Source organism: Microtus pennsylvanicus, chromosome 14 (genome assembly GCF_037038515.1).
Source record: "Microtus pennsylvanicus isolate mMicPen1 chromosome 14, mMicPen1.hap1, whole genome shotgun sequence".
Classification (NCBI taxonomy): domain Eukaryota; kingdom Metazoa; phylum Chordata; class Mammalia; order Rodentia; family Cricetidae; genus Microtus; species Microtus pennsylvanicus.
Window position 1 is genome coordinate 28,693,270 of NC_134592.1, and position 22,913 is coordinate 28,716,182.

A 22,913-nucleotide genomic window follows, 5' to 3' on the forward strand; every position below is an offset into this window, starting at 1 on the left:
CCATTTGGCTCTAGTAAGACATTCCAGGAGATGAAACTAGGATTAAATTTGAATATTGTCACCTTTTCTTATCCTTCTCTGCTGACCTACAGTGTCTCTAAGAAGAAAGACATACCATGATCATGGAAACCACAGTTTTCCTAAGCAGCTTTGTAAAGCTCCACTCCTTTTTATTTTTCCTGGTAATTACCCAGTTGGTAGTCAAGAGGAGATGAATTTTTGTGGGGATGAATACATAAGGACCAGACTGTTTTCTCAAGTCTGTAGACCAGCAGGAGGTGATAGGGGGTAGAGTCAGAACCCTTTTTAGTTGGTTTCTGAGGAAACTGTCCAATGCTTGACAGTATCTGTTGTTTGCGGATGCTGGGAGCATGGCTTGTCTGTCTATTACTTTGACTGTTGTTAGATGACCATTGTGACAAAAAGGTGTACCACTGGTTTGGAAAGCTGATAAGATGACATTAATTGTAAGGGCCACAATGGTTTATCCAGTCACTGAGGCAGCAGTGAGGTACTGATGAGGTCTTAGCACAGGCAGTTAATGCCCTGTGCAATGTAGAACCCTTCCTACTCAAAGCTTTTCTTTTTTTTTTGGCAGGAGTCTGCTAGAGCAAGTTTTTTTTGACAGACTGTCTTTGAACTGCCAGCCCACAAACAATGACCTGGAGACTTAATATTAATTATGAAAGCTTGGCCTTACGTTATAATTCTTTTTCCCCAACTAGCTCTTATAACTTAACCCATTTTTTTTTTTGATTTTTCGAGACAGGGTTTCTCCTTAGCTTTTGGTTCCTGTCCTGGAACTAGTTCTTGTAGACCAGGCTGGCCTCAAACTCACAGAGATCCGCCTGCCTCTGCCTCCCGAGTGCTGGGATTAAAGGCGTGCGCCACCAACGCCCAGCTTCTTAACCCATTTTTTAAAGTCTACATTGTGCCACATGGTTCAGTTACCTCTTAGTACGCCACATCTGACTTGCTCTGAGTCTGCTGGTGAAATTATACTCCTAGATTACATCTCCCAATTTCTCTCTCTCTCTCTCTCTCTCTCTCTCTCTCTCTCTCTCTCTCTCTCTCTGTGCCCGGAAGTCCCACCTATTCTTTTCTGCCTAACTATTGGTCATTTGACTCTTTATTAAATCAATCAGAAGGCGCCTTAGGCGGAGACATACCTTTACAATGTAAGCAAATATTATGCAGCAGCCTGGGATGCCATGGTGGCTTCTGTTTCAGAGACCTATGGTCCTTTAAAACTTTGTGCTCAGTCAGTTCCTGATTCTACATGTGTTATCACCCTGGTACAATACCCAGGCTGGATGGTGTAGGCTTAATTAGGCCCTAGAGTGTAGCTTTTATCAGAGTACATCCTGTATGATGGGTATCTTCATAAGTAAGATGGACTACTCTATCAGTAGGCAGACAGTTTCCAGCTCCCTGGATTGAGTCTCTCAGATATAATCCTCTAAGTGGTGTGTCAGACTCTTCGACTCTGATTGCAGTCAGGCAGCCAGAGTTGTTGTCTTAATTAGGGTTACTATTGCTGTGATGAAACACCATGGCCAAATTAACATAGGAAAGAGAGGCTTAAACTTCTATATCACTGTTCATCATCAAAGGAAGTCAGGACAGGAGCTCAAGGAGGGCAGGAACCTGGAGGCAGGGGCCTGATGCAGATGCAGAGGCCTTGGAGGAGTGCTGCTTACTGGCTTGTTTCCCGTTACTTGCTCAGAAGCTTTCTTATAGAATCCAGGAAGCCGGGCGATGGTGGCGCATGCCTTTAATCCCAGCACTCGGGAGGCAGAGGCAGGCGGATCTCTGTGAGTTCGAGACCAGCCTGGTCTAGAGAGCTAGTTCCAGGACAGGCTCCAAAGCCACAGAGAAACCTTGTCTCGAAAAAAACCAAAAAAAAACCAAAAAAAAAAAAAAAAGAATCCAGGACCACCAGCCCAGGGGTGTTTCATCAATCACTAGTTAAGAAATATCCTACAGGCTTGCCTAGAGCCTGCCTGATCTTGTGGAGGCATTTTCTTAATAGAGGTTCCCTCCTCTCAGATGCTTTTCATTCGAGTCAAGTTGACATAAAACTATTGAGCACAGTTGTCTTTAGATAAAATGGCTGGGCCACCCAGTGGCTATCATCAGCTTTTTACATAGCCTGATCCTAAGTCTGGGCTCTGTAAAGAAGCTCTGTGAGTCATGGCCACTGAACTGGAGGCTGTGCCACCGAGTGGAATAGGAAATAGTTTCTCCCAAAGAGGCACCCACTGCTTTACATAAAACTGAGCAGCCTCCTGTCTTCTTGACTACAGCCACTTGTTGAATCGTCCTTTTGTTAGTTATAAACTCCAAGATAACCTATTCCAAAGTGGAAATGGAGGGCCAGAGAGCCTCGAGGCTTTTCTGACTCAGGCACCCTTTCAGCAAGAGGTTAATAACTGCCTTTTAGGAGAGTGTACTTAGTACCTGTGCTCAGCAGGTGGCACTGTTCGGCTGGTGACTAGTTTCAAAGGATTTTGGCGGTCCTTAATGTGCGTGTGCATGCCTGGGGTAGTGTGCACCTGCATATGTGTATGCACACGTGTGTGTGTGTGTGTGTGTGTGTGTGTGTGTGTGTGTGTGTGTGTGTGTGCGTGTATGTGTAGTGCATATAGATATTGAATGTCTTCCTTTGTCTCCACCTTAACTGGAACTGGCTGCCCAGGCATCCTCTTATCTCTGCCTACTTAGTTCTAGAATAATGGATACTCTACTACACCTGTTTCTTTTACATGGTTGCTGGGAACTCAAGCTCAGGTCCTTCTGCTTACAAAATTCTTTGCCATCTTCCTGGCTCTATCTTTAAAGCTGAATTCCCTTTCCTTTTCGGGGATTAATTTCTCCTGGACCACTAGGAGGGAACAGGGCTACCTCTCTGCACACAACAGTCCTTGAATAAGAGAATCTCCTTTGGTACTTTTTGAGATCAACACAAGCTATACATTTCGCAGAGCGTACCCAACAACAGTACACTGAAATGGTCCCATGATTTCTATCCGCAAGGTACTTTAACTACTGAGATCTTGGCTCAGACTTTATCAATTAAACTTGGCCTTTTCCCCACTTGAACTAATGAGCTTAAATATATGGTAACACCTAGAGAACTTGACACTTCATGGGGTGTGGGAAATACTGACTAGAGAGATAGAAACAGTTTCCCACTCACCTCCTCACTGACTTGGCACCACTCCTTCCCTAGGGTTCTTCCCTCTGTCCAGTGAGCCCCTGGGCTTAGAGGCCCTTTGTCTTTTAGCTCTGCACATACTGCAGTCTTTAGTGCCTTTGGTAATCCCTGTGTTCCCTCTACACTCAGCCCCCATGGGTCTGGGTAGGAGGAGCTAGGGGCCTCTATGCACGAAGAGTTGTGAGTTTAGGTCCCTTTCCTCCATGGAGTTCTAAGATGAGTGTGTATGGTCTTCAGTGTGCTTGGGGTCATGTGACCTTCCCCTTTAAAGCAGCCGAAGATAATGGTGGAGAGGGAGGATCAAGGCATTAGGGCTCAGAGCCATTGAACAAGGCACAAGTGCTTTTTGCCTAGACCACACAGCTTACTGAAGGATTCTTTAGTGGGTTTTTTTTGTTTGGTTTGACTTTGCTTTTTGAGACAAGGTCTTACTATGTAGACCAGACTGGCCTCAAAGTTTATAGCCATCCTCCTGTCTCAGCCTCCTGAGTGCTGATCTGAACAATGTATCAATTTTCCAATGCTGTGACCAAATAGCTGATGGGAGTGACTTCAGGGAAGAGAGGTTTACTGGGGCTCATTCAAACCATCATGGTGACTGGAGCGACTGCAGTGGTGGGAGGCAGGGGCCAGGGAGCAGAGTGCTAAACCAAAGCCAGAAACTGGTATCCAAGGTGCCAGCTACCAGCCTTGCCCCATGTCCCAGAGTTTCCATAATCTGCCAAGCAGCACCACCAGTTGTTCAAACACATGAGCCTATGGGGACATTTCACATTTAACTCCTAACATTTTAATTGAGGGGCTGTGTTGAGTTCAGGATAATGATTGGCTGGGATATAGGTTAATGGAGTGCACAGGCCCAGGGTTTGATCTAGCAATACAGGGGTTGGGGGATGGAGGAATAGCAGGATAGCAGGGTCCTTACTGCTGCCCCATTTCTTCACTAAGCTTTTAAATAAATAGAACATAGCAGACAGTTGGTATTCCTGTTGTCCACTGCTTTACTTGGATAAGAATCTTCACCACCAGGTTCCAGGATGTCTTGTCTTGTATTTGTGTCTAACTCAGTCCATGAGGTTCCTTATCCTTTCTTGTTCAGAAAGCTAGGTAGGTATGTCGTCAACCTAGGCTTGTGCCCCACGTTGACAGGCTCTTGGGTATTTTTAGAGTGTTTGCAAACTAAGACTTTAACTTGCTGCTGTTTTATGGGTGCCAGTAGAAGAGAAAATCCTGAATCAATTCTGAATCGGTGCCCAAGGGGATGGCCTGAGTACAGATGAGTCAGGCCTTCATTCTTGGCATGCTCTACAAGGAGCTGTAAGAGCCTGAGAGCCATGGGAACTTCTTTTTTTTTTTTAAATGTTTATTTATTATGTATACTATATTCTGTCTGTGTGTATGCCTGCAGGCCAGAAGAGGGCACCATCCTTACAGATGGTTGTGAGCCACCATGTGGTTGCTGGGAATTGAACTCAGGACCTTTGGAAGAGCAGGCAATGCTCTTAACCTCTGAGCCATCTCTCCAGCCCCCGGGAACTGCTTTTCTGATGCAAGTAGTAGAACGCAAGAGTGTGACACTGTTGCTACTGATTTTATTTGAGACCCTTTTGAAATAAAATCTCATGTACCTCTGTTGGTCTGTTTCCAAATAGTCGTCACGACTGAAAGAAAATGTTGGGACAGTTTAGTGTCCAGTATGTGTATAGAATTCTAAGTCTACAAAGTTCCTTGCCATGTCTTACCTGAGTTGAACCCTAATACCTGGGAGGGGCGTGAAGAGCATGGTTTAATCATGTTATGGCATTAGTAGGTGATGCAGCTGGGAATGGCTCTCCTTTCCGTGGTCTGTTTTGTTTTGCTCTGCCCTGAAGTTAATTCTCTCTTTTTTTTTTTTTTTTTTTTTTTTTTTTGGTTTTTCGAGACAGGGTTTCTCTGTGGTTTTGGAGCCTGTCCTGGAACTAGCTCTTGTAGACCAGGCTGGTCTCGAACTCACAGAGATCCGCCTGCCTCTGCCTCCCGAGTGCTGGGATTAAAGGCGTGCGCCACCACCGCCCGGCCAGTTAATTCTCTCTTTAACACCACCATGTTACTGTCAGTATCTCGTGTCCTTGGCTGATGCAGTGACTTTAGTCTTCTACCCATCTACTGGGTGCAGTGAACTTAAAATCATACATGAGAGCTGCCCATTGTTTGGGAGAGCATGGGTGTTGGTGAGGAAGTGATGACTTTGTGGAGGCCGACCTGAGGCGAAGACACCGGGAAGCCACTCTTCCTTCAGCTACAGGAAGAAGGTAGTAAGCAGCCAGGCTCTGCTGGATGGTGTGACTGTCTTGTAAACCCTTCTTGCAGGCCATGGAAAGGCTGATGTCTGTGGCAGAACAGGACTTCACATTGGGCTGGAAAGTCCAGGGTTAGATTCACATGTGTACTTGCAAAATAACAAGGCTAGGCCTGGGGTTTAGTGAGCACATTTGGCGTCTGTAGACAGCTGGTCATTATAACGGGTCGGGCAGATCTGAGTCAGCAGGGTGGTGGACAGCCTGGCCTGCTGCGACACTCATGCATTAACGGCTCTGGACCCAGTAGCCTGACAGTGTAGCAATGTGCATTCTGAGACCCAGTGGCCTCAGAGTGAGAAGTTACCAGACTGCGAAGAAATGGCTTTGCCAAACCCTTTCCATGTTATAGGAAAACACTGCTGCTTTCAAATAAATTGATAAGAACTCAAGATACAGAAGAAGACTACATTTAATTTAAATTTATGGGAAATGCTGGGTAAATATTTGTTAACTTTTCTCATTATCAAGATCTAGGTTGATAACCAGTTTAAAAGGTTTTCCTCAAACCACTATAAGTTTTGTTTTTAATCCAACTTAACGCATTATATGCTTGAAACTGATGACCTTTGGTTTTAATTGTAACTTTAACTAAGGTTTATTAAATTTTGATGCTTTTTCTTTAGTTGGGATGAGACTCACTTTGGAAAAATGGGAAGTTACTATATTAACCGCACCTTCTTCTTTGATGTACACCCACCTCTGGGAAAGGTAAGCAGTGTGGCGGTTAACACTCTGTTATCTAGGCAGATGGCTTCTAAGAACTGGAGCCAAGTGTTAGGTTTGTACTTAGTTCTTAGACTTCAGAATTCCATGAGCAGGTACTTTGATAGAAAATCTTTGGTGTTTTTAGGGGTTCTCCAGGCTCAGAAGTGGAGAAGAGCATCCATCAACAGATGGATGGATAAACAAATGTGGTATAGCCTTACAGCAGTTATTCCCCCTTAGAGAAGAAGAGTGTTCTGATACAGGAGCTTTCTTCTCAGGATAATGAAATGTTCTAGAATGACGCAGTAGTGATGGTTGTACAACCTTGTAGAAATATTTAAAACTACTTTAAAAATCATTAGTTATGTTATGTGAGCTTTTAAAAAGTTTTATAAAAGAAAATAAAAATATAATATACTACATAAAGGAAATATAACTTAGAGGAGCTTAATCTATAAAAATTATACTTTTTCCTTGTCTTGATTCCTAATAAACATATTAACCTGTTCCCCTAGCATTTTACAATTCAAAATTCTATCAATTAAAATTTATTTTACTCTTTTAACAACAGATTCCCCTGAGAAGACCAATGGGTTAGTTTTAGTATTCACAAAAGCCTTTCTTCCTAACTGCAGATTCAGGTCTCCAGATCTTGGGTAATAGCATGGGTATGGAAAATAAAGGATAGCAGTCCATCAGGTTGACCCAAGGAAGCATGAGCACCTAGGTTAGGGACTAGGGACGAAATCCCTCTAGGGAAGGGTGTGTAGATAGGTGAGCCATGTAGCTAAATTTAGAGTGAATTCTGAGCCTAGGAAAGGGTAGAAAAGCCTTGCCTCTTCCTGTCTGCTTGGTAACAGCAGAGACAAGCAGTTGTGCCTGGACCTGTGAAGCTCAGAGCAGCTGGGTAGAGCAGTTACTGTTGTAGCTTTGTGTTGAAAGAGGGAGCTGTCTTTCTCAATCTCTCAATCTCCCTTCCTCCCCCTTCCCTTTCTGGGGAAATGCCTCTCTTTGCATTCTCTTTCTCACTTCTGCCCTTTATTCCTTATGTGTAGCTCTTGGCCACTTTCCTCCCACTTCATTGTGATTTGGAGCCTCTTTTCTTAGAGTAGAAGGCCAGTGTCCCAAGAGTGAGAATGCCCAGGACCTTCCCGAGAGCTGTCATGTTTCATTTCATAACAAATGAAAGAAAACAGACTGCATGTGTGAGCCCCTCACTAACCCTACCCTTAAGTCTTTTCCTCCCTAAATGTTCAGTCTGCTCTAGTCCCAAGAACTTAGCGTGGCATAAGAGAGGGTTTGTTTCAAGCAACAAGCTCTTTAGACAAAAGATTTTTTTACTCTGCAGCAGCTGCAGGACAAAATGTCACACTGGCACTTCTATGGCCAGTTGTCAAGGAAACGGAAGGCCATGCATGCAGCTGGAGAGAACGGGACAGAGGAATCTTTTCTATGAACATTTTATCTTTCGTCCATTCCTCTCTCCTCAGATGCTGATTGGTCTTGCTGGCTACCTGAGTGGATATGATGGCACCTTTTTGTTCGAGAAGCCTGGAGACAGATACGAGCACCACAGCTACATGGGAATGAGAGGAGTAAGGCTTCCTGCTTTATGTAGACTGATGAATCCCCGGGGCCACACCCACTCAGAGGTGTTACAGTCGGAAGCAGCAAGTGTAGAGAGGGGACTTCTGTGGAGTGGGGAGAGGACAATGATTGAGCCCACTCCCTAAAGTAGAAATCTGGAAGTGAGTGTGGGAGGAAGGGAAGAAGGGAGGCCACAGATAGCATAGAAGTTGCTTTCGTAGGCCATGCACACTGCAGCCTGTCAGCCTTTCCTTTAGACTGTGGCCTCTTCACACCGTCTCCAGATTCCTACTTCCTTCCTCACAAAGAAGTTGGCACTTAGCAGTCTCTCTCTCTCAGGGAGGCTGAAAGCTACTCCAGTCAGTCCCTCTGCACCCTGATTCCCAGCATCAGCTTAATGAGCCTAAACACTCAGCTCCCTGGGAGCAACCTAATGAGACCCGTGGAAGCTGGTCCCCAGCCTGAGTTCTCAGAGCACTTTGCCTTCACAAGTTAGATTAGATGACTGTGTGCTTCCTGGGGATAATCACTGGGCGGTCTGTACAGTACTGCATGCCATATTAAACAGGGAGTGCCCGCCCCTCAGTTCATACTCTCAAGTGACACTTTTGTTTCGTTTTTTGTTGTTTTTTTGAGACAGGGTGTCAGTATGAAGCGCTCACTATCCTAGAACTTACTATGTAGACCAGGCTGTCTTTGAATTCACAGAGATCTGCCTGCCTCTCTGCCTCTCAAGTGCTGGGATTAAAGGCTTGTGCCCCCATACCCAGATCTCTCAAGAAATGATTTTCTTACTAATGACTCTTGAACAGCACAGAGTATACACAATACTCCCCATGGACTTGCTGTGGAGATTGGAAAGGACAAATAATTTCATCTGTTCTCTTCCCATCAGGCCACTTTACTTCCTGCGTACAAAAGTGATGGCCCAAAGGGAAGAATTTCCCATTACCTCGGCCTTGTCTGTCTACTGCTGATGGGCAGACTAAGGAGACGGAAGAGGACTGTTGATTAAAAAAAGAATCAAACCCCCATCTCCTCCAGCTCATGAAGTGTCAAGCAGTCATTTTTCCCAAACCAAAATGCACCCTGTAGATTGAGTGGTTTCCGGTATCCTCAAAACAAAGAACCAGGGGAAATGTTACAAGAATATCAGTAGAAGTCTCAGAAATATTAAGATGTCTCCAAAAAGTCTGCTTCAACTTATACCATAGCTTTATGCTAGACACTGATGTTGGTGAAGTACTTCTGTGTTAGTAAGCCTTGAGCTCATGTACTCCTCAGCCTGAGCCTGTGAGGCTGGCTTTTCCTAATGAAATGATCGGAGACAGCTGGCTGTGATTGGCAGCCCTGCTTCTTCCTGTAAAAGTCACTGATTTCATGCCAGGACTCGTGCCAAAGTTCTGACGGGCGTACATGCCCACTGCTTCGTGTGATTTCTCACGGTGACACTCCCGTTGCATGCTCCACGTGATTTCAGACTTTTGTCAGGGTCCTCCACCTTAGACATTAGTATACCAAGTCAGCTGGTTGCTTGAGTGCTCTGTCTTCCTTCCATAGTTCTGTGCTTTCCTGGGTTCATGGCTGATCCCCTTTGCCTACCTCACCGTCCTGGATCTGTCCAAGTCCTTCCCAGCAGCACTGCTCACCGCTGCCCTTCTCACCTTTGGTAAGTTTTCTTGACCTCTGTGTTTTGGGAAATGAGCCTGTCACACCATGTAGGTGGTTGGAAATCAATACATCCAAGTGTCACATCTGCGCAGCCAGTGCTTTTATTTATTTATTTATTTTTGGGTTTTTAGAGATAGGATTTCTCCAAGTTGCCATGGATGTTCTGGTACTTACTCTGTAGACCAGGCTGGCCTGGAAATCTCAGAGATCCACCTGCTTCTGCCTCCTGAGTGATGGGATTAAAGGTGTGCACCTCCACCATAGGACCCAATTCTTAATTAACTTAAGGGTTGGGTAAAATATAGTGTTACTAGTAACACAAGTATATAATTGCATCTGTGAGTCGTGTGTGTGTGTGTGTGTATGATGTTCATGAGTGTTTATATTTGCACATGTGAGTGTCTGCGTGGGTGTGTTTGAGGCTTGTAGTTGACAGTTGTCTTCCTCAATTGTTCTCTACTTTATTTACTGAAGCAGAACCAGAGCTCATCAGTCCCAGTGAGTCTTGTTAACCACCTTTCCCTGAGGATCCCATCTCTACCTCCTGTGTGCTGGGATTCCGTGAGGCTGCCATGCCTGCCCAGCTTTTATGTGGGTTCTGGGAATCCAACCTCCAGCCTTCAAGCTTGCATGACAAGTGGTTTTTTTGTTTGTTTGTTTTTGTTTTTCAAGATTGTGTTTCTCTGTAGCTTTGGAGCCTGAGTGCTGGGATTAAAGGCGTGCACCACCACCTGGCTAACAAGTGTTTTTTTTGATGAGGCATCTCCCCAGTCCCTAAAGCAGACACCCAGAAGTAGCAGTGAAGCAGAAAATTACAATAGAAGTATTAAGTATTTCCTCTGGGTCCTCACCTGGATAAACACAGACTAACTATAGAGGTTAGTCCTGGTACTAGCTGTATTCCTCTTCAAGTGAATCAATGACCTTGTGGTGCTTTACATGTAAAGAAGTCCAGAACGATTTAGGTGGGTGTTTGGATCTTGTTCAGACAAATGTGCTGATGTTTTGATGGATATAGGACAAGGCTATAGGATTCCCTGTTGTGAACCAGTGGCTTTTCCCTTGTATGTATTTTTTCTTTAGTTATTCATTATCAGTCATTTTTTATTTTCTATTTGACATGTTTCCTAGGCACCTACCCTATACCCGGCCACCTTTTGAGGCCTCAGAAAATACACTGATGAGATGCTGTTCTCATAGAATATACCCTGTAAAAGGGCAGACAAATAAGCCAGGACATATTAAGTCTGTGATAAAGCATATTATTTTTCTTTTAACATTTAGATTATTTACTTTGTATGTGATGGGGGAGGCACATGCACACTTGTCATGGCACACCTATGGGAGTCTGAAGACAACTTATGGGAATTGATCCTTTTCCATGTGGATCCCAAGGTTCACACTCAGGTCATTAGGTATGGTGACAAGTACCCCATCCTACTGAACCATCTCATTGGGGATCCTAAGCAATTAGTGCCAGGTTAGATGTAAAGCAGAGTGGGGATAGATTAGTGGGGATGGATACTGTTTTAGATAGGGCAAGCAGCAAATAATCCCCCAAGAAGGTAGTGCTAGCAGAGGCCTGAGTGAAACAGGATCGGACTCCAGAGTTCTGAGAGAAGACTTCTCAGAGAAGGCAGGAGAACAGCCTGTGTAGTAACCCTGTGAGGGACAGTGAGTAAGAATGTTGGGGTTGACTTTAGATAGATATGGAGGCCATACAGGATTTGGGAACTGTCCTGAGAAATTTTTAGCCTGAGTGAGATGAGAGGACATTGTGGGGTTTAAGCAGGAATATGTTAATAACTTAAGCTTTTTTTCTTTCTTAAGTTGGTCTGGTACCTATATAGGAAGTCAACCCTCAATGAAGATGTCATATGAAATAAAACTCTCCTATACATTTATAGTTTACAACTGCATCACTTTGTGGGGTTTTTATGGTAGGAATGAGGAAGTGGCCTCAGGGCTGAGTGAATGACATGAGCCTCTGAGATAGAGGGCCTACAGATAGCGTTGGTATTGCTTCTTATCACTGGGCTCTGCTGTGCCCGCAGCTGAGTCCTCCTCCTTGCTGATAACCCAGTAGTGATCAATGGCCGCCTAGTCATGACTGCCAGATGCTTACTTGCAATGCAGAGAGGACTGTTTCCTGCTGTAGAGTGTTTGGTTTTTAGAGATCTCCTATCACTCTGTGTTTTGACCAGCAAGCTCCTATTTTTCAGACACAGGATGCCTCACTCTGTCCCAGTACATCCTCCTTGACCCTATCCTGATGTTCTTCATCATGGCTGCCATGCTGAGCATGGTCAAGTACAACTCCTGTGCTGACAGGTCAGAAATACCGTCTTGGGTTGGGTGGGGGGGGTGGCAGAGCTGGGTGGGTGCTTACAGGACTAGCAGTCAAGCTTACTTTAAGAGGAGCAATACTTTCCATTTGTTTGTTTTTTAGATAATGAAAAATAATTTTTTAAAAGGTTTATTTATTAATTATGTATACAGCATCTGCCTACTTGTATCCCTGAAGGCCAGAAGAGGACACCAGATCTTATTACAACATGTGGTTGCTAGGAATTGAACTCAGAACCTCTGGAAGAGCAGCCAGTACTCTTAACCACTGAGCCATCTCTCAGCCCCATGAAAAATAATTTTTAAAGAGTTTCCTCTAATAGATGCTTTTAGCTTTGCTTTTCACAAGATGAGAAATTGTTGACTGTCAGGAGGTTTTGGATGTTTACAGTTGGTGTACAATTGGGGAGGAGTGGTGGGTATTATGGAGGAGTCCTGATGCCGCCTCCTCACTCAGCCTTATGAGCTGTCCCTCAGAACCAGTGCTGGTCCACGGAGCTCTGGGACAGCTCATCCTCACAGTCTCCATCCTGGAGGGGACAAGACACAAGTGCAGATGCTGCCTCAGAGGTGCTGTCTCTTTGCCTCAAAGCTTGCATCCAATGCTGACTTAATGATAAGGTTTGCACACAGGCCAAGAGGATCTTTTCAGACCCTGGTCAGTTCTAAAGCTGATCTGGATTTTGGTCTTCCAGAATTCTCCTATTTTTCTAGATCCTTCTGTCTCCAAGGGAATAGAGTATGACTTTCTATGTATTCAAAATACCGGTAGTGTTCAGCATTCCAAAGAGCTGGTTTATCCTAGGCGCTCCTAGAAAACGATGTGTATTTACCCATATAATATTAGTCCCAGCCAGTGACTTTTTTTTTAAGGAAAAAAATGTGGTATCAAAGATTGAGCCCAGGGCCTCATTTGTTTGGCAAGCCTCCACCACTGAGCCATGTATCTCCAGACCCATCTCCCATTTCTTAAATATGTAGCATATACCAGGTATCATACCAGGAGAGAGAGGCACAGTAACAAAGATGTTGCCTTTAAGGAGTATTCATTCTGGCAGGGGAAGTGCCAGATCATCAGAAAATCTGCTGAGGTATACTAGTTGCTGTTAGTACAAACTGCCTTCCATCACTTGCTGGCTACATTGCTTGGCCTCTCTGTGCCTTGATTTCCTTATGTGTAAACAGAGGATAATGAGCTCTCGCTTAAGGGTATGATGGGATTAGACGGATAGGATACAATATGTGGAATGGCGCCTCACATTCATGGACTGTTAATAAATGCTGGCTTTGGCAGGCCCAGAGGTAACACAAAGAATAAGTCTGACTTGAGTCCAGAGAATTTTCTGTTTTTCCTTGTATATCTACCTGACTTGTCTCTAGTGAAGAATAAGTCTCTATGTAAGAGGCCCAATGCTTATCCAGGAATAGCATAGACCCTCCCCAGAACAACATGCTACTTCCTTTCACACTGACTTACCTGTAGTTTGTGGGCCTTCACAGAGCACAGGCTCCTTGGTGCCATGCCCTGGTTCCCTGGGGTTAAGAACCCTTGAGGCTTAGGACACTGTCCTACTGCTGCTTTTGATTTCCTATTTCATTCTAGCTTCCAAACTGAACTGTATCTTACTGGTTTCCAGGCCTTTCTCTGCCCCCTGGTGGTTCTGGCTCAGCCTGACTGGTATTAGTCTTGCTGGTGCTTTAGGGGTCAAATTTGTTGGCCTCTTTATCATCCTGCAAGTGGGATTGAACACCATTTCAGACCTTTGGCAGCTGTTTGGAGACCTCAGTCTTTCACTGGTAAGAACTCAAGTGCTTGTGTATATCTTTGTTCCACAGTGCCTGTGCTTCTCCTGTGGGTGGAGGGAGTGTGCCCTGTGCCCTGTGTTGTGGGCCGTGCCAGACTGGACAGGCACAGCTTTCCTCTGTAGACATCAGGATATCAGGGAGTGGGCCTGGCTGAGGGGCTGGAGTGGTGTAGAGAGAGTAAGTAAAGTAACTACCTTGCAATTCTATTGTTGCCCCTTCCCATCTCCCTTAATTTATTTGAAATTGCCCAGCCAGAGGATTCTGTCCAGCTGGACTCGTGCCAGGCCCACCAAGGCCATAAGAGCTTAGGTCAGATGAGTGGAATGACTCATCTTCTGGAATTCAGAATTTCTTTTCCTGATCCAGGGCTTCCATAATTGGATGACAGTTAAATGCTGTTAGGATTTTTTCTTTATGACATTAGTAATCAAGGGCTGAGTCAGTGCCAGGCACTGTACAGAATGGTTTGCTTTCATTATCTCATCATTAAAATCCTATGTGGGGGTTATAACCACTCACTGATTTTATAAGTGAAGAATTTGAAAGCTAGAGAGATAACTTTGCAAAGGACCTACAGGTATTAGAGGTAGGTGGAGGGCAGTCTATGACTCCAGCTTTGGTTAGGCAAGCTCCAGGACTCACCTACCGAATTTCCAACCTGTTTATTCATTCAGAAATTATATAGAGGCCATTTACTAAGTGCAGAATATTGGGAATATGTTGGTGACTATTACATGATCCCTGCCCTCTGGAATCTATTGTGGGGGCGGGGGAGGCTGGAGGAGAGGAGGAGAGGCCTATTATAGTATAGTCTTCCTTTGACAGCAGAGGGGAGGCCCCAAAGCTTAGGTACTCCACGGAGGACTGTGAGGGAGTTGAGGTTAAGGCCAGCAACAGTTGGCCATGTGATAAGGGCCTGGCACAGTCAGTACAGTTCATTGAGCTGGAGGCCACTGTTAAACAACAGTCTCACCTTGTCAGTGGTCATGCGTGCAGAGAAGTGGCCCATGTTATCCCCCTGCAGTGCGTGTGTGTGTGTGTGTGTGTGTGGTGAAGGATAATATAGAAAGGCCTAGGGTTTTCCACCCATTATTCTTTCCAATGTGACTCATATTATACATACAATGGAGTTTCTTATGCCAGCACCTGTGGTGGCTTTTGTTTGCAGGTGACTGTGGGGAAGCACCTGACTGCGCGAATCCTGTGCCTCATAGTGCTGCCTTTGGTGCTCTATGTGACCATTTTTGCTGTTCATGTCATGGTGCTGAATAAAAGGTACAGTCAGAACCTTTCCAGCCTCTTACTTCCGGTCTTTCTCTGGCACCTAAGCCTATGTGTGGGCCATGTGAGGTTAGGAGAGGGGAGGAACTTTTCCCTGCCCCCATGTTCTCTCTTCTGCATATCCCAAGGCTCAGAACACCCAGTACCCAGCCTTGAAGGAGGTGGAAATTCCCTGATAGCCTAAATGTCCCTATCTCCATCAGAGGCTTTTCACTTTCATGAGGATGGGTACCAGGGTTGCAGTGGGACTAGAGGTACTGATAACCAGGACACCAACAGCTAAGTGCTGAGAACTGGGTTTATTAGCATTATGCATAATCTCATTTAACTGTCATTATTGGTGAGTTCTTTTGGCTTTTTAAAATATCTATTTATAAATGAAGAACCAAGGCTATATAAGGGATATCGCCCAAGTCACCCAAGGTAGTAAGTGGCAGAAGTGAAATTTGGACTGTAGTTCCTCCAACTCTATCATCCATGTTTGTTTCATGAAGTCACACCTTTTAAATTATCTAAGGGATTCTGGGAAATGACAGCTTTTATTCTCTCAGCTTGACTCTTCTGCTTCTCCTTCCCCACAGTGGTCCTGGTGATGGCTTCTTCAGCTCTGCCTTTCAAGCCCGGCTTTCAGGGAACAGCCTTCACAATGCTTCTATCCCTGAATGTGAGTGTGCTAGGCAGAGGTTTCCTGGGAGTTGAAATGGAAAAAGCAAGTTTGAAGCTTGTTTTTGTTTTTGTTTTTTTGCCTATATATAGCAGACTGGGAGAAAACCCAGCATTACAGTATCAGTACTCAAGAGTCAGTTACTATAGTACTCAAAATAGCTTCTCCTTTGTACCTATCAAAGCTGTCTCTGTAAGAAGGCCATTTCAAGAGAATCTGGTCATAGAGAAAGGCTGTGGTAGTCTTCTGATAGTCTTATGCATATGCTTATTCACAGGTAGTAATTAGCAGGTATTCTCCCTCCAAGGATAGTCTGATGTGAAGGACCGCCATTTGTGTGTTAAGTACAGAAAAGGGAAAAATGCAGAACCAGGCATAGTGGCAAAGGCAAGCAGAGCTCTGTGAGTTCAAGGACAGCCTGGTCTACATAGACCCTGTCTCAAAATAATAATAGCAATAAATAATAGTAATAATAATATAAAATGAAAGAAAGAAAAATGAGGGGTGGAACACAGTACTGGGGATTAAAGCACGTGCCAAGTCAGTGCTAGGAGGCAGTTCAAGGGGATCCCATACACATGCATACAAAGATTTGCCTTCAAGTTGGGCCTGCAAGGATGAGTGGAAAGAGCAAGAGGTCATATTAGGCAAGAAGGGATGGCATGATCAAAGCCAAGGGGAGGGGAAAACTCAAGGTACAGGCTATGATCAGAGCCTGGAATTTTAAGTTAAAAAGAGAGTTAGGACCTAGATGATAAGGGTGTGAGATGCTGGAGTAAGCTGTTGGAGACTGCATGGAGGTTTCTGAGCAGGCAGGCAGGCAGCTAGGAGTGCAGTGCCTTGTAGTAAAAGTTAGCACAGCTGGAAGGAAGTATAAGGTGTCAAGGAAGGAGGGGGCATCTATTAGGAAGTCATTGCCAGGCTGTACCTGAGGATCTCTAAGAATCAGGGACAGCCAAGAGCATATCTAAGAGGGATCAGGCAAGGGAGAAAAAAGGTGTCTCTGAGGTCCGGAGTGCAGGAATGCCAATTTGCTCTTTCAGTACATCTAATAACAGGAACACAGTGGGCTCCACAGACTGGGAAGGGAATGAGAGCTAGGAAAGCAAGAGAAAGCACTGGTTTGGAGGGACACTAATGTGGAGGTAGTCCTTAGAGAGGGAGCTTTGGACTGAAATTTGTTCAGAGGTAAGGTAATTGATGCTGTGGTAGTAACTGCATGAGAACTGGAAAGAGGAACAAAACAGGTTACTAGAGAATGCAAGAGGAAGGAATGAGAAGAACTGTGGAGGAGCGGCCTGTGAGGGAGTGTGGAGTCTGAAGCAAGGTGGTCAGTGCTGGGAATGTAGGGAGCTCCCTCTTGAGTTGCTTCCATTGACGTGAGAAGGCAACAGGAGCTCCAGCTTTAGGCAAGCCTGGGCCCCATGATCACTCAGGATTTGCAAGGCTTGTGGTGTGTAGCCACCACCCACCTACCTTCAAGACAGGGGCGGCCTGTCATCTGTCTGATGCCTCTTTTCCTCTAGACCTGGCATACGGCTCTGTAATCACTGTGAAGAATCTCCGGATGGCCATTGGCTACTTACACTCCCATAGGCACCTCTACCCTGAGGGCATTGGTGCACGCCAGCAGCAGGTGGGTAAGCTTTTGTGATATTGGTTGCAGCCACACTGAGCTTGTGACTGAACCTGCCGTTCACTTTCTTGCTTGTCATCCTTAATTCACCTATTTTCTCTTGATTGAAACATTCTCCTTGCTCCTTCTCTTCCTTCCTTTGGCTAACCTTGCTTCTTTAGGTTTCAGCTCAGAGGTTCCTCTGTCCATCTCATGATCCCCCTCTGCCCCAATTGATTCCCCTCCCCCTTTTACCAGAGGCTTTCTTGGCATTCTGCCTGCCTCTGGGGAACCCAATTTATAAGGCATCATGAGAATCCTTTTGCCTGATCCTGGAAGTCTTTCGTGCCTAGCACAGTTCATCACCTTGGAGGGTGATGAGGAAAGATAATAGTTATGACTACAGACCTGGGAACTAGACTGGATTCCTTGGGTTTGAATCCGTATAGGTTTGACTTAATACAAATGTCTTAATCATTCTGTGGCTTAATCTCCTGATCATAGTGGGAAATAAATGATGTTCCTCTCCACTGTAGGGGTGTTCCGAAGATAGAATGTGATAACATCTGTAAAGGGCACCTATGGAAGGTGTCCATGTTAGGGAGTGGCTGTGGGAGTCCCCTCTGTGTGCTGGGATTACCGTTAATGAATAAAGAAACTGCTTTGGACCTATAGCAAGGCAGAATTTAGGGAAAGCCAGGCTGAATGCTGGGAGAAAGATAGTGGTGACAGATAGAAGTTATGGAGCTGCCACCAGAGATAGACATGCTGAAACATTGCTGGTAAGCCACTGCCACATGGCGATATACAGATTAATAGAAATGGGTTAAATTAATATAAGAGTTAGCCAATAAGAAGCTAGAGCTAATGGACCAAGCAGTGATTTAATTAATACAGTTTCTGTGTGATTATTTCAGGCCTAAGCTAGCTGGGTGGTCGGGAACCAACAAGTGGCTCTCTCCTCTAACAGGGAGTGGCTGTGCTGTGGTGGAAGGTGCCTGAGAGGGAGAACAGGGGAGTGGAGAGGTTAGTGGGCCTGGACTGTGTTCTGGGGAGGCAGGAAAGTGATGAAGTGATGAGGTCTGATTAGATGGAAGTTTATAAAATAATACTGGTTAGGAGGCAGGGACAGTGCTGGAACTGAGTCAGGAAACACCTCCCAGGTATCACTGGAGGGCCTGGTAATGGACTGGAGATCAGGAAGAGCTGTGTGTGGTTCTGTAGTCAAGATGGCAAAGTATATATGTTATTTAATCATGATCCAATGGGGAGGAATGGCTTTGAAGCTGGGAGCAGAACTTTCCTTATATGTTAGGTTTGGGACTTATCTCAGAAGAGAGATCTGAGTATAACATGTAGGTGTTAACACAAAGTGGGTGGCTAATATTGCCCAGGAAGACTGCAGGGAGGAAGGGCTGGTGAGGGGACCCTTCATTTAAGGGGGTGTTCAAGGCTGCTCAGAGTGGAACTAAAAGAGACTGAGAGTGAAGGAGTGAGTGGGGAGGTTGGAGAAGACATGGAGGAGTGGGGAGTGAGGTCTCTGAAAGGGGATGGCATCAGTTCAGTAGGCCTGTGACCAACACGTTGGTTTTGGTGCAGAGGGAAAGTCAGTAGTCTCAGATGCAGTGATGTGCAGGTGAGAGTGGAGCAGTGGGGAGGGGGAAGCTGTGGGCCAGGCTGTTCATCTAAGATGCTCCCAAGTGAGGCTTCTCCAAAGAATGACTGAGAGCTTCATTTTGCCAAATTTTACTTCTTCAAACACATTAACAACATTTCTTTTTAGTCCTGCTAGAAAGCTGGACCTGGGTATTGGGTTTGCAGCATTGCTTTCTCATGTTTGGTTATCGCTTATCTTCGGCCCAATGTTTCTCAGTCTTGGCTGCACTTTAGAGTTAACTGAGCTTTAAAAATTTGACTTGTAGACTCTTCTTCCGAGATTCTGATTTAATGGATCTAGGGTGGGTCTAAAGGATTGTTCGCTTTCACTTTGGTTTAAGTTCTTTAGGTCATGTTAATGTAAAGCCAGGACAGAAAGCCTCAGTGGCCATTCCATGAGGACGCCTTGCTGCAGCTGTCACGTAGAGGATAGTAAAGTGGCAGATCTGCGGCCATGCCGCAGAAGGAGAGGAAGGTCAAGTTCTGAAGACGCTGCTCAGCTGGCACTGTGTGTCTGGAGCCCATGGCTGCAGGTGTGAGGCTGATGGCGGTGCTGTGTGGATAGCGCATTGGGTCGAGGGACCACATGTCAGGCTTGACACTCAGGCTGTCTCCTCCGCTGTAAACTGAAGTGTGAAGTGATTGGACTAAATGCCTTCCTTTCACACTCTGCCCTGCTGTTTAGTGATGTCTCTAGGTCTCAGTTTAAAAATGTTTTCAGATGATTAACATCTATAAGATAAAATTGGGAAGTTTAGAAAAGTATAAAAAAAGAAACCAAAGCTACCCCTAGTCTCCGAAGATCTGCATTTTTCAAATATTTTGAAAAGTAGTATTCTACTATAATTAGGTACTTGAGTTCCTGGGAGTCCCATATAAAAACTCCACTGTGGAAACAAAGATTTCTGTGGGAGTGGGCCAGGGGCTACAATTATGATAAAGAAACAATTTTCCTGGGAGAATTTTGATAATGGCTCTTCTAAAAACAGAAACCATTCCCTCCATACATGCACAAGACCTACCAAACCCTGACATCTGTGAACAAGTCCCAGGTAGATAGATTGGACCTAGCTTTGCATCATTTGTATAAATCAACATGTTTTAGTCTTTTTGTTTGTTTGTTTGTTTTTGTTTTTTTGTAGACAGGGTTTCTCTGTAGCTTTGGAGCCTGTCCTGGAACTACCTCTTGTAGACCAGGCTGGTCTTGAATTCACAGAGATCCACCTGCCTCTGCCTCCCTAGTGCTGGGATTAAAGGGGTGCGCCACCACTGCCCAGCTATGTTTTAGTCCTTTATATATCATTGGTTTTTTTTTCTGAGAAACAAAGAAAAACCTCTCAAATAGCTCAAATTCAGTTGTAGTACATGCAGAGTGATTTTTTTTCCATAAGTGCTAATTCCAACTTTTTTTTTTTGCAAGTAAATTAGTCAGATGGCCAATTGAAGTTATGAAAACTCAGAAGAAATGTGTGTATTCCTTTTGTTTTGGTACGTGTTTACATGTCTGGCAAAGGTGTATATTTTTAGTCTCTCTCCTTGCTCCCCAAACTATAAGCCATGTCATCTTGAGCAAATGACCTAGCCTGTGTTTTTCTACTGTTGGGGGAATCGCACCTACACACAGAACTATGGTAGTGACTGAGCAGGGCGGGACTGGTCTGGTGCTCAGAATAGTGCCTGGGGACTCATGGTAGCCACTGTGAGTGGGATCATTTCATGAACCTTTTTGTATGCTGCTTTAAAAAAAATGCTCCACAGCATTTTAATGGTGTATAATATTCTATTGCATGTATACAGTATCAAGACAGGGTTTCTCTGAGAGGCCTTGACTATCCTGGAACTCACTCTGTAGACCAGGTTGGCCTCGAACTGAAAGATCCTCCTGCCTTTGCCTCCCGAGTGCTGGGATTAAAGGTGTGCCACCACTGTCCAGCTTTAACTAGCCCTCTAAATATGTGTTCATACTGTGTTCAGGTTTTTACTAGTAGACATATCACTGCATTATAGACATTCACATGAGTGCACACACAATTTTTAATTTTTTTTAATTAAAACACAAAAAATCAGTTTATGGCTATGGATTAAAACTCTAGGATAAGATATTTATGGAGCATTTTAGTGTTATTTACTCACATAGTAGAAAAAATAATAGCCTTTTCTGTAAGTGTGCATGCATGTGGGTACACAGGTGTGCATGTGGAGGTCAGAGGTCAGTGCCTTCCATAGTCACTGTCCACCTTCGTTTTTGAGAAAGTCTCTCTCGCTGATCCTGGGCTTTACAGGTTTAGTTAAACTGGCTGACCAGCGAGGCCCAGGTATTGTCTACTTCCCCAGTGATAGGATTCTGAGAACACTAGCTTTTTCTTACTTGTGTGCTGAGGATCAAACACAAGGATGTTTGTGTAGCAAGCACCTACCAGTTGAGGAGTCTCCCCAGACTGTTGCTTTTTTTATGATTTGTTTTTTATTTTATGTGCACTACTGTTTGCCTGCGTGTGTGTGTGTGTGTGAGAGTGTCGGATCCCCTGGAACCAGAGTTACAGACAGTTGTGAGCCTGCGTGTGTGTGTGTGTGTGTGTGTGTAAGAGTGTCAGATCCCCTGGAGCCAGAGTTACAGACAATTGTGAGCCTGCGTGTGTGTGTGTGTGTGTGTGTGAGTGAGAGTGTTGGATCCCCTGGAGCCAGAGTTACAGACAATTGTGAGCCTGCGTGTGTGTGTGTGTGTGTGTGTGTGTAAGAGTGTCGGATCCCCTGGAGCCAGAGTTAAAGACAATTGTGAGCCTGTGTGTGTGTGTGTGTGTGTGTGTGTGTGTGTGTGAGTGAGAGTGTTGGATCCCCTGGAGCCAGAGTTACAGACAATTGTGAGCCTGCGTGCGTGCGTGCGTGCGTGCGTGTGTGTGTGTGTGTGTGTAAGAGTGTCAGATCCCCTGGAGCCAGAGTTACAGACAATTGTGAGCCTGCGTGTGTGTGTGTGTGTGTGTGTGTGTGTGTGTGTGTGTAAGAGTGTTGGATCCCCTGGAGCCAGAGTTACAGACAATTGTGAGCCTGCGTGTGTGTGTGTGTGTGTGTAAGAGTGTCGGATCCCCTGGAACCAGAGTTACAGACAATTGTGAGCCTGCGTGTGTGTGTGTGTGTGTGTGTGTGTGTAAGAGTGTCGGATCCCCTGGAGCCAGAGTTACAGACAATTGTGAGCTGCCATGTGTGTGTGTGTAAGAGTGTTGGATCCCCTGGAACCAGAGTTACAGACAATTGTGAGCTGCCGTGTGTGTGTGTGTGTGTGTGTGTGTGTGTGTGTGTGTAAGAGTGTCGGATCCCCTGGAGCCAGAGTTACAGACAATTGTGAGCTGCCGTGTGTGTGTGTGTGTGTGTGTGTGTGTGTAAGAGTGTCGGATCCCCTGGAGCCAGAGTTACAGACAATTGTGAGCTGCCGTGTGTGTGTGTGTGTGTGTGTGTGTGTGTGTGTGTAAGAGTGTTGGATCCCCTGGAACCAGAGTTACAGACAATTGTGAGCTGCCATGTGGGTGCTGGGAATCGAACTGGGATTCTTTGGAAGAACAGCCAGTTCTTAACCCTGAGCCATCTCTCCAGCCCCCAGACATTGTCTTAATCACTTTTTGAATATACTAAATCTCCTGCTTTTGGTGCTGGAGACTTTAACACACAGTGTAATGGTCCTCTCTTAAGGCAGCTGAAACTTTATTGACAAGAAACAAAAAGAAGAGATAAATCAAAAAGTTCTCGAGGGGTAGGGCCTTTAAATTCTGAAAAATGGAGAAAATCTCATTCAGAAGTGCTGCTTCTGAGCTTCATTGGGAACTGTGGCCTCCAGAGTTAGGGCTGGGGATCCTGAAAGATGCTCAGGTGGTATCATTTTGATGGGGACTGTGCTTGGCCAGCTGTGCTGATCATGATTGTTACCTCCCCCACTTCTGCCCTCTGCCTAGGTTACCACCTATTTGCATAAGGACTACAACAACCTGTGGATTATCAAGAAACATAACACAAACACAGGTAATGTGGCGGAGA

At 45.1% G+C, this 22,913-nt stretch overlaps 1 protein-coding gene across 1 annotated transcript in view; it reads left to right on the forward strand.

The window, feature by feature from the left end:
* The window catches only part of Pomt2 (protein O-mannosyltransferase 2), a 47,634-nt gene that overhangs the window by 2,327 nt on the left and 22,394 nt on the right, over positions 1-22,913 (forward strand). The window contains exons 2-10 of the mRNA XM_075948634.1: positions 6,180-6,264; positions 7,752-7,856; positions 9,409-9,517; positions 11,742-11,850; positions 13,503-13,662; positions 14,840-14,946; positions 15,534-15,616; positions 17,143-17,252; positions 22,832-22,898. Coding sequence (XP_075804749.1) covers positions 6,180-6,264; positions 7,752-7,856; positions 9,409-9,517; positions 11,742-11,850; positions 13,503-13,662; positions 14,840-14,946; positions 15,534-15,616; positions 17,143-17,252; positions 22,832-22,898 — 935 coding nt within the window. The remainder of the gene's footprint in view (positions 1-6,179; positions 6,265-7,751; positions 7,857-9,408; positions 9,518-11,741; positions 11,851-13,502; positions 13,663-14,839; positions 14,947-15,533; positions 15,617-17,142; positions 17,253-22,831; positions 22,899-22,913) is intronic.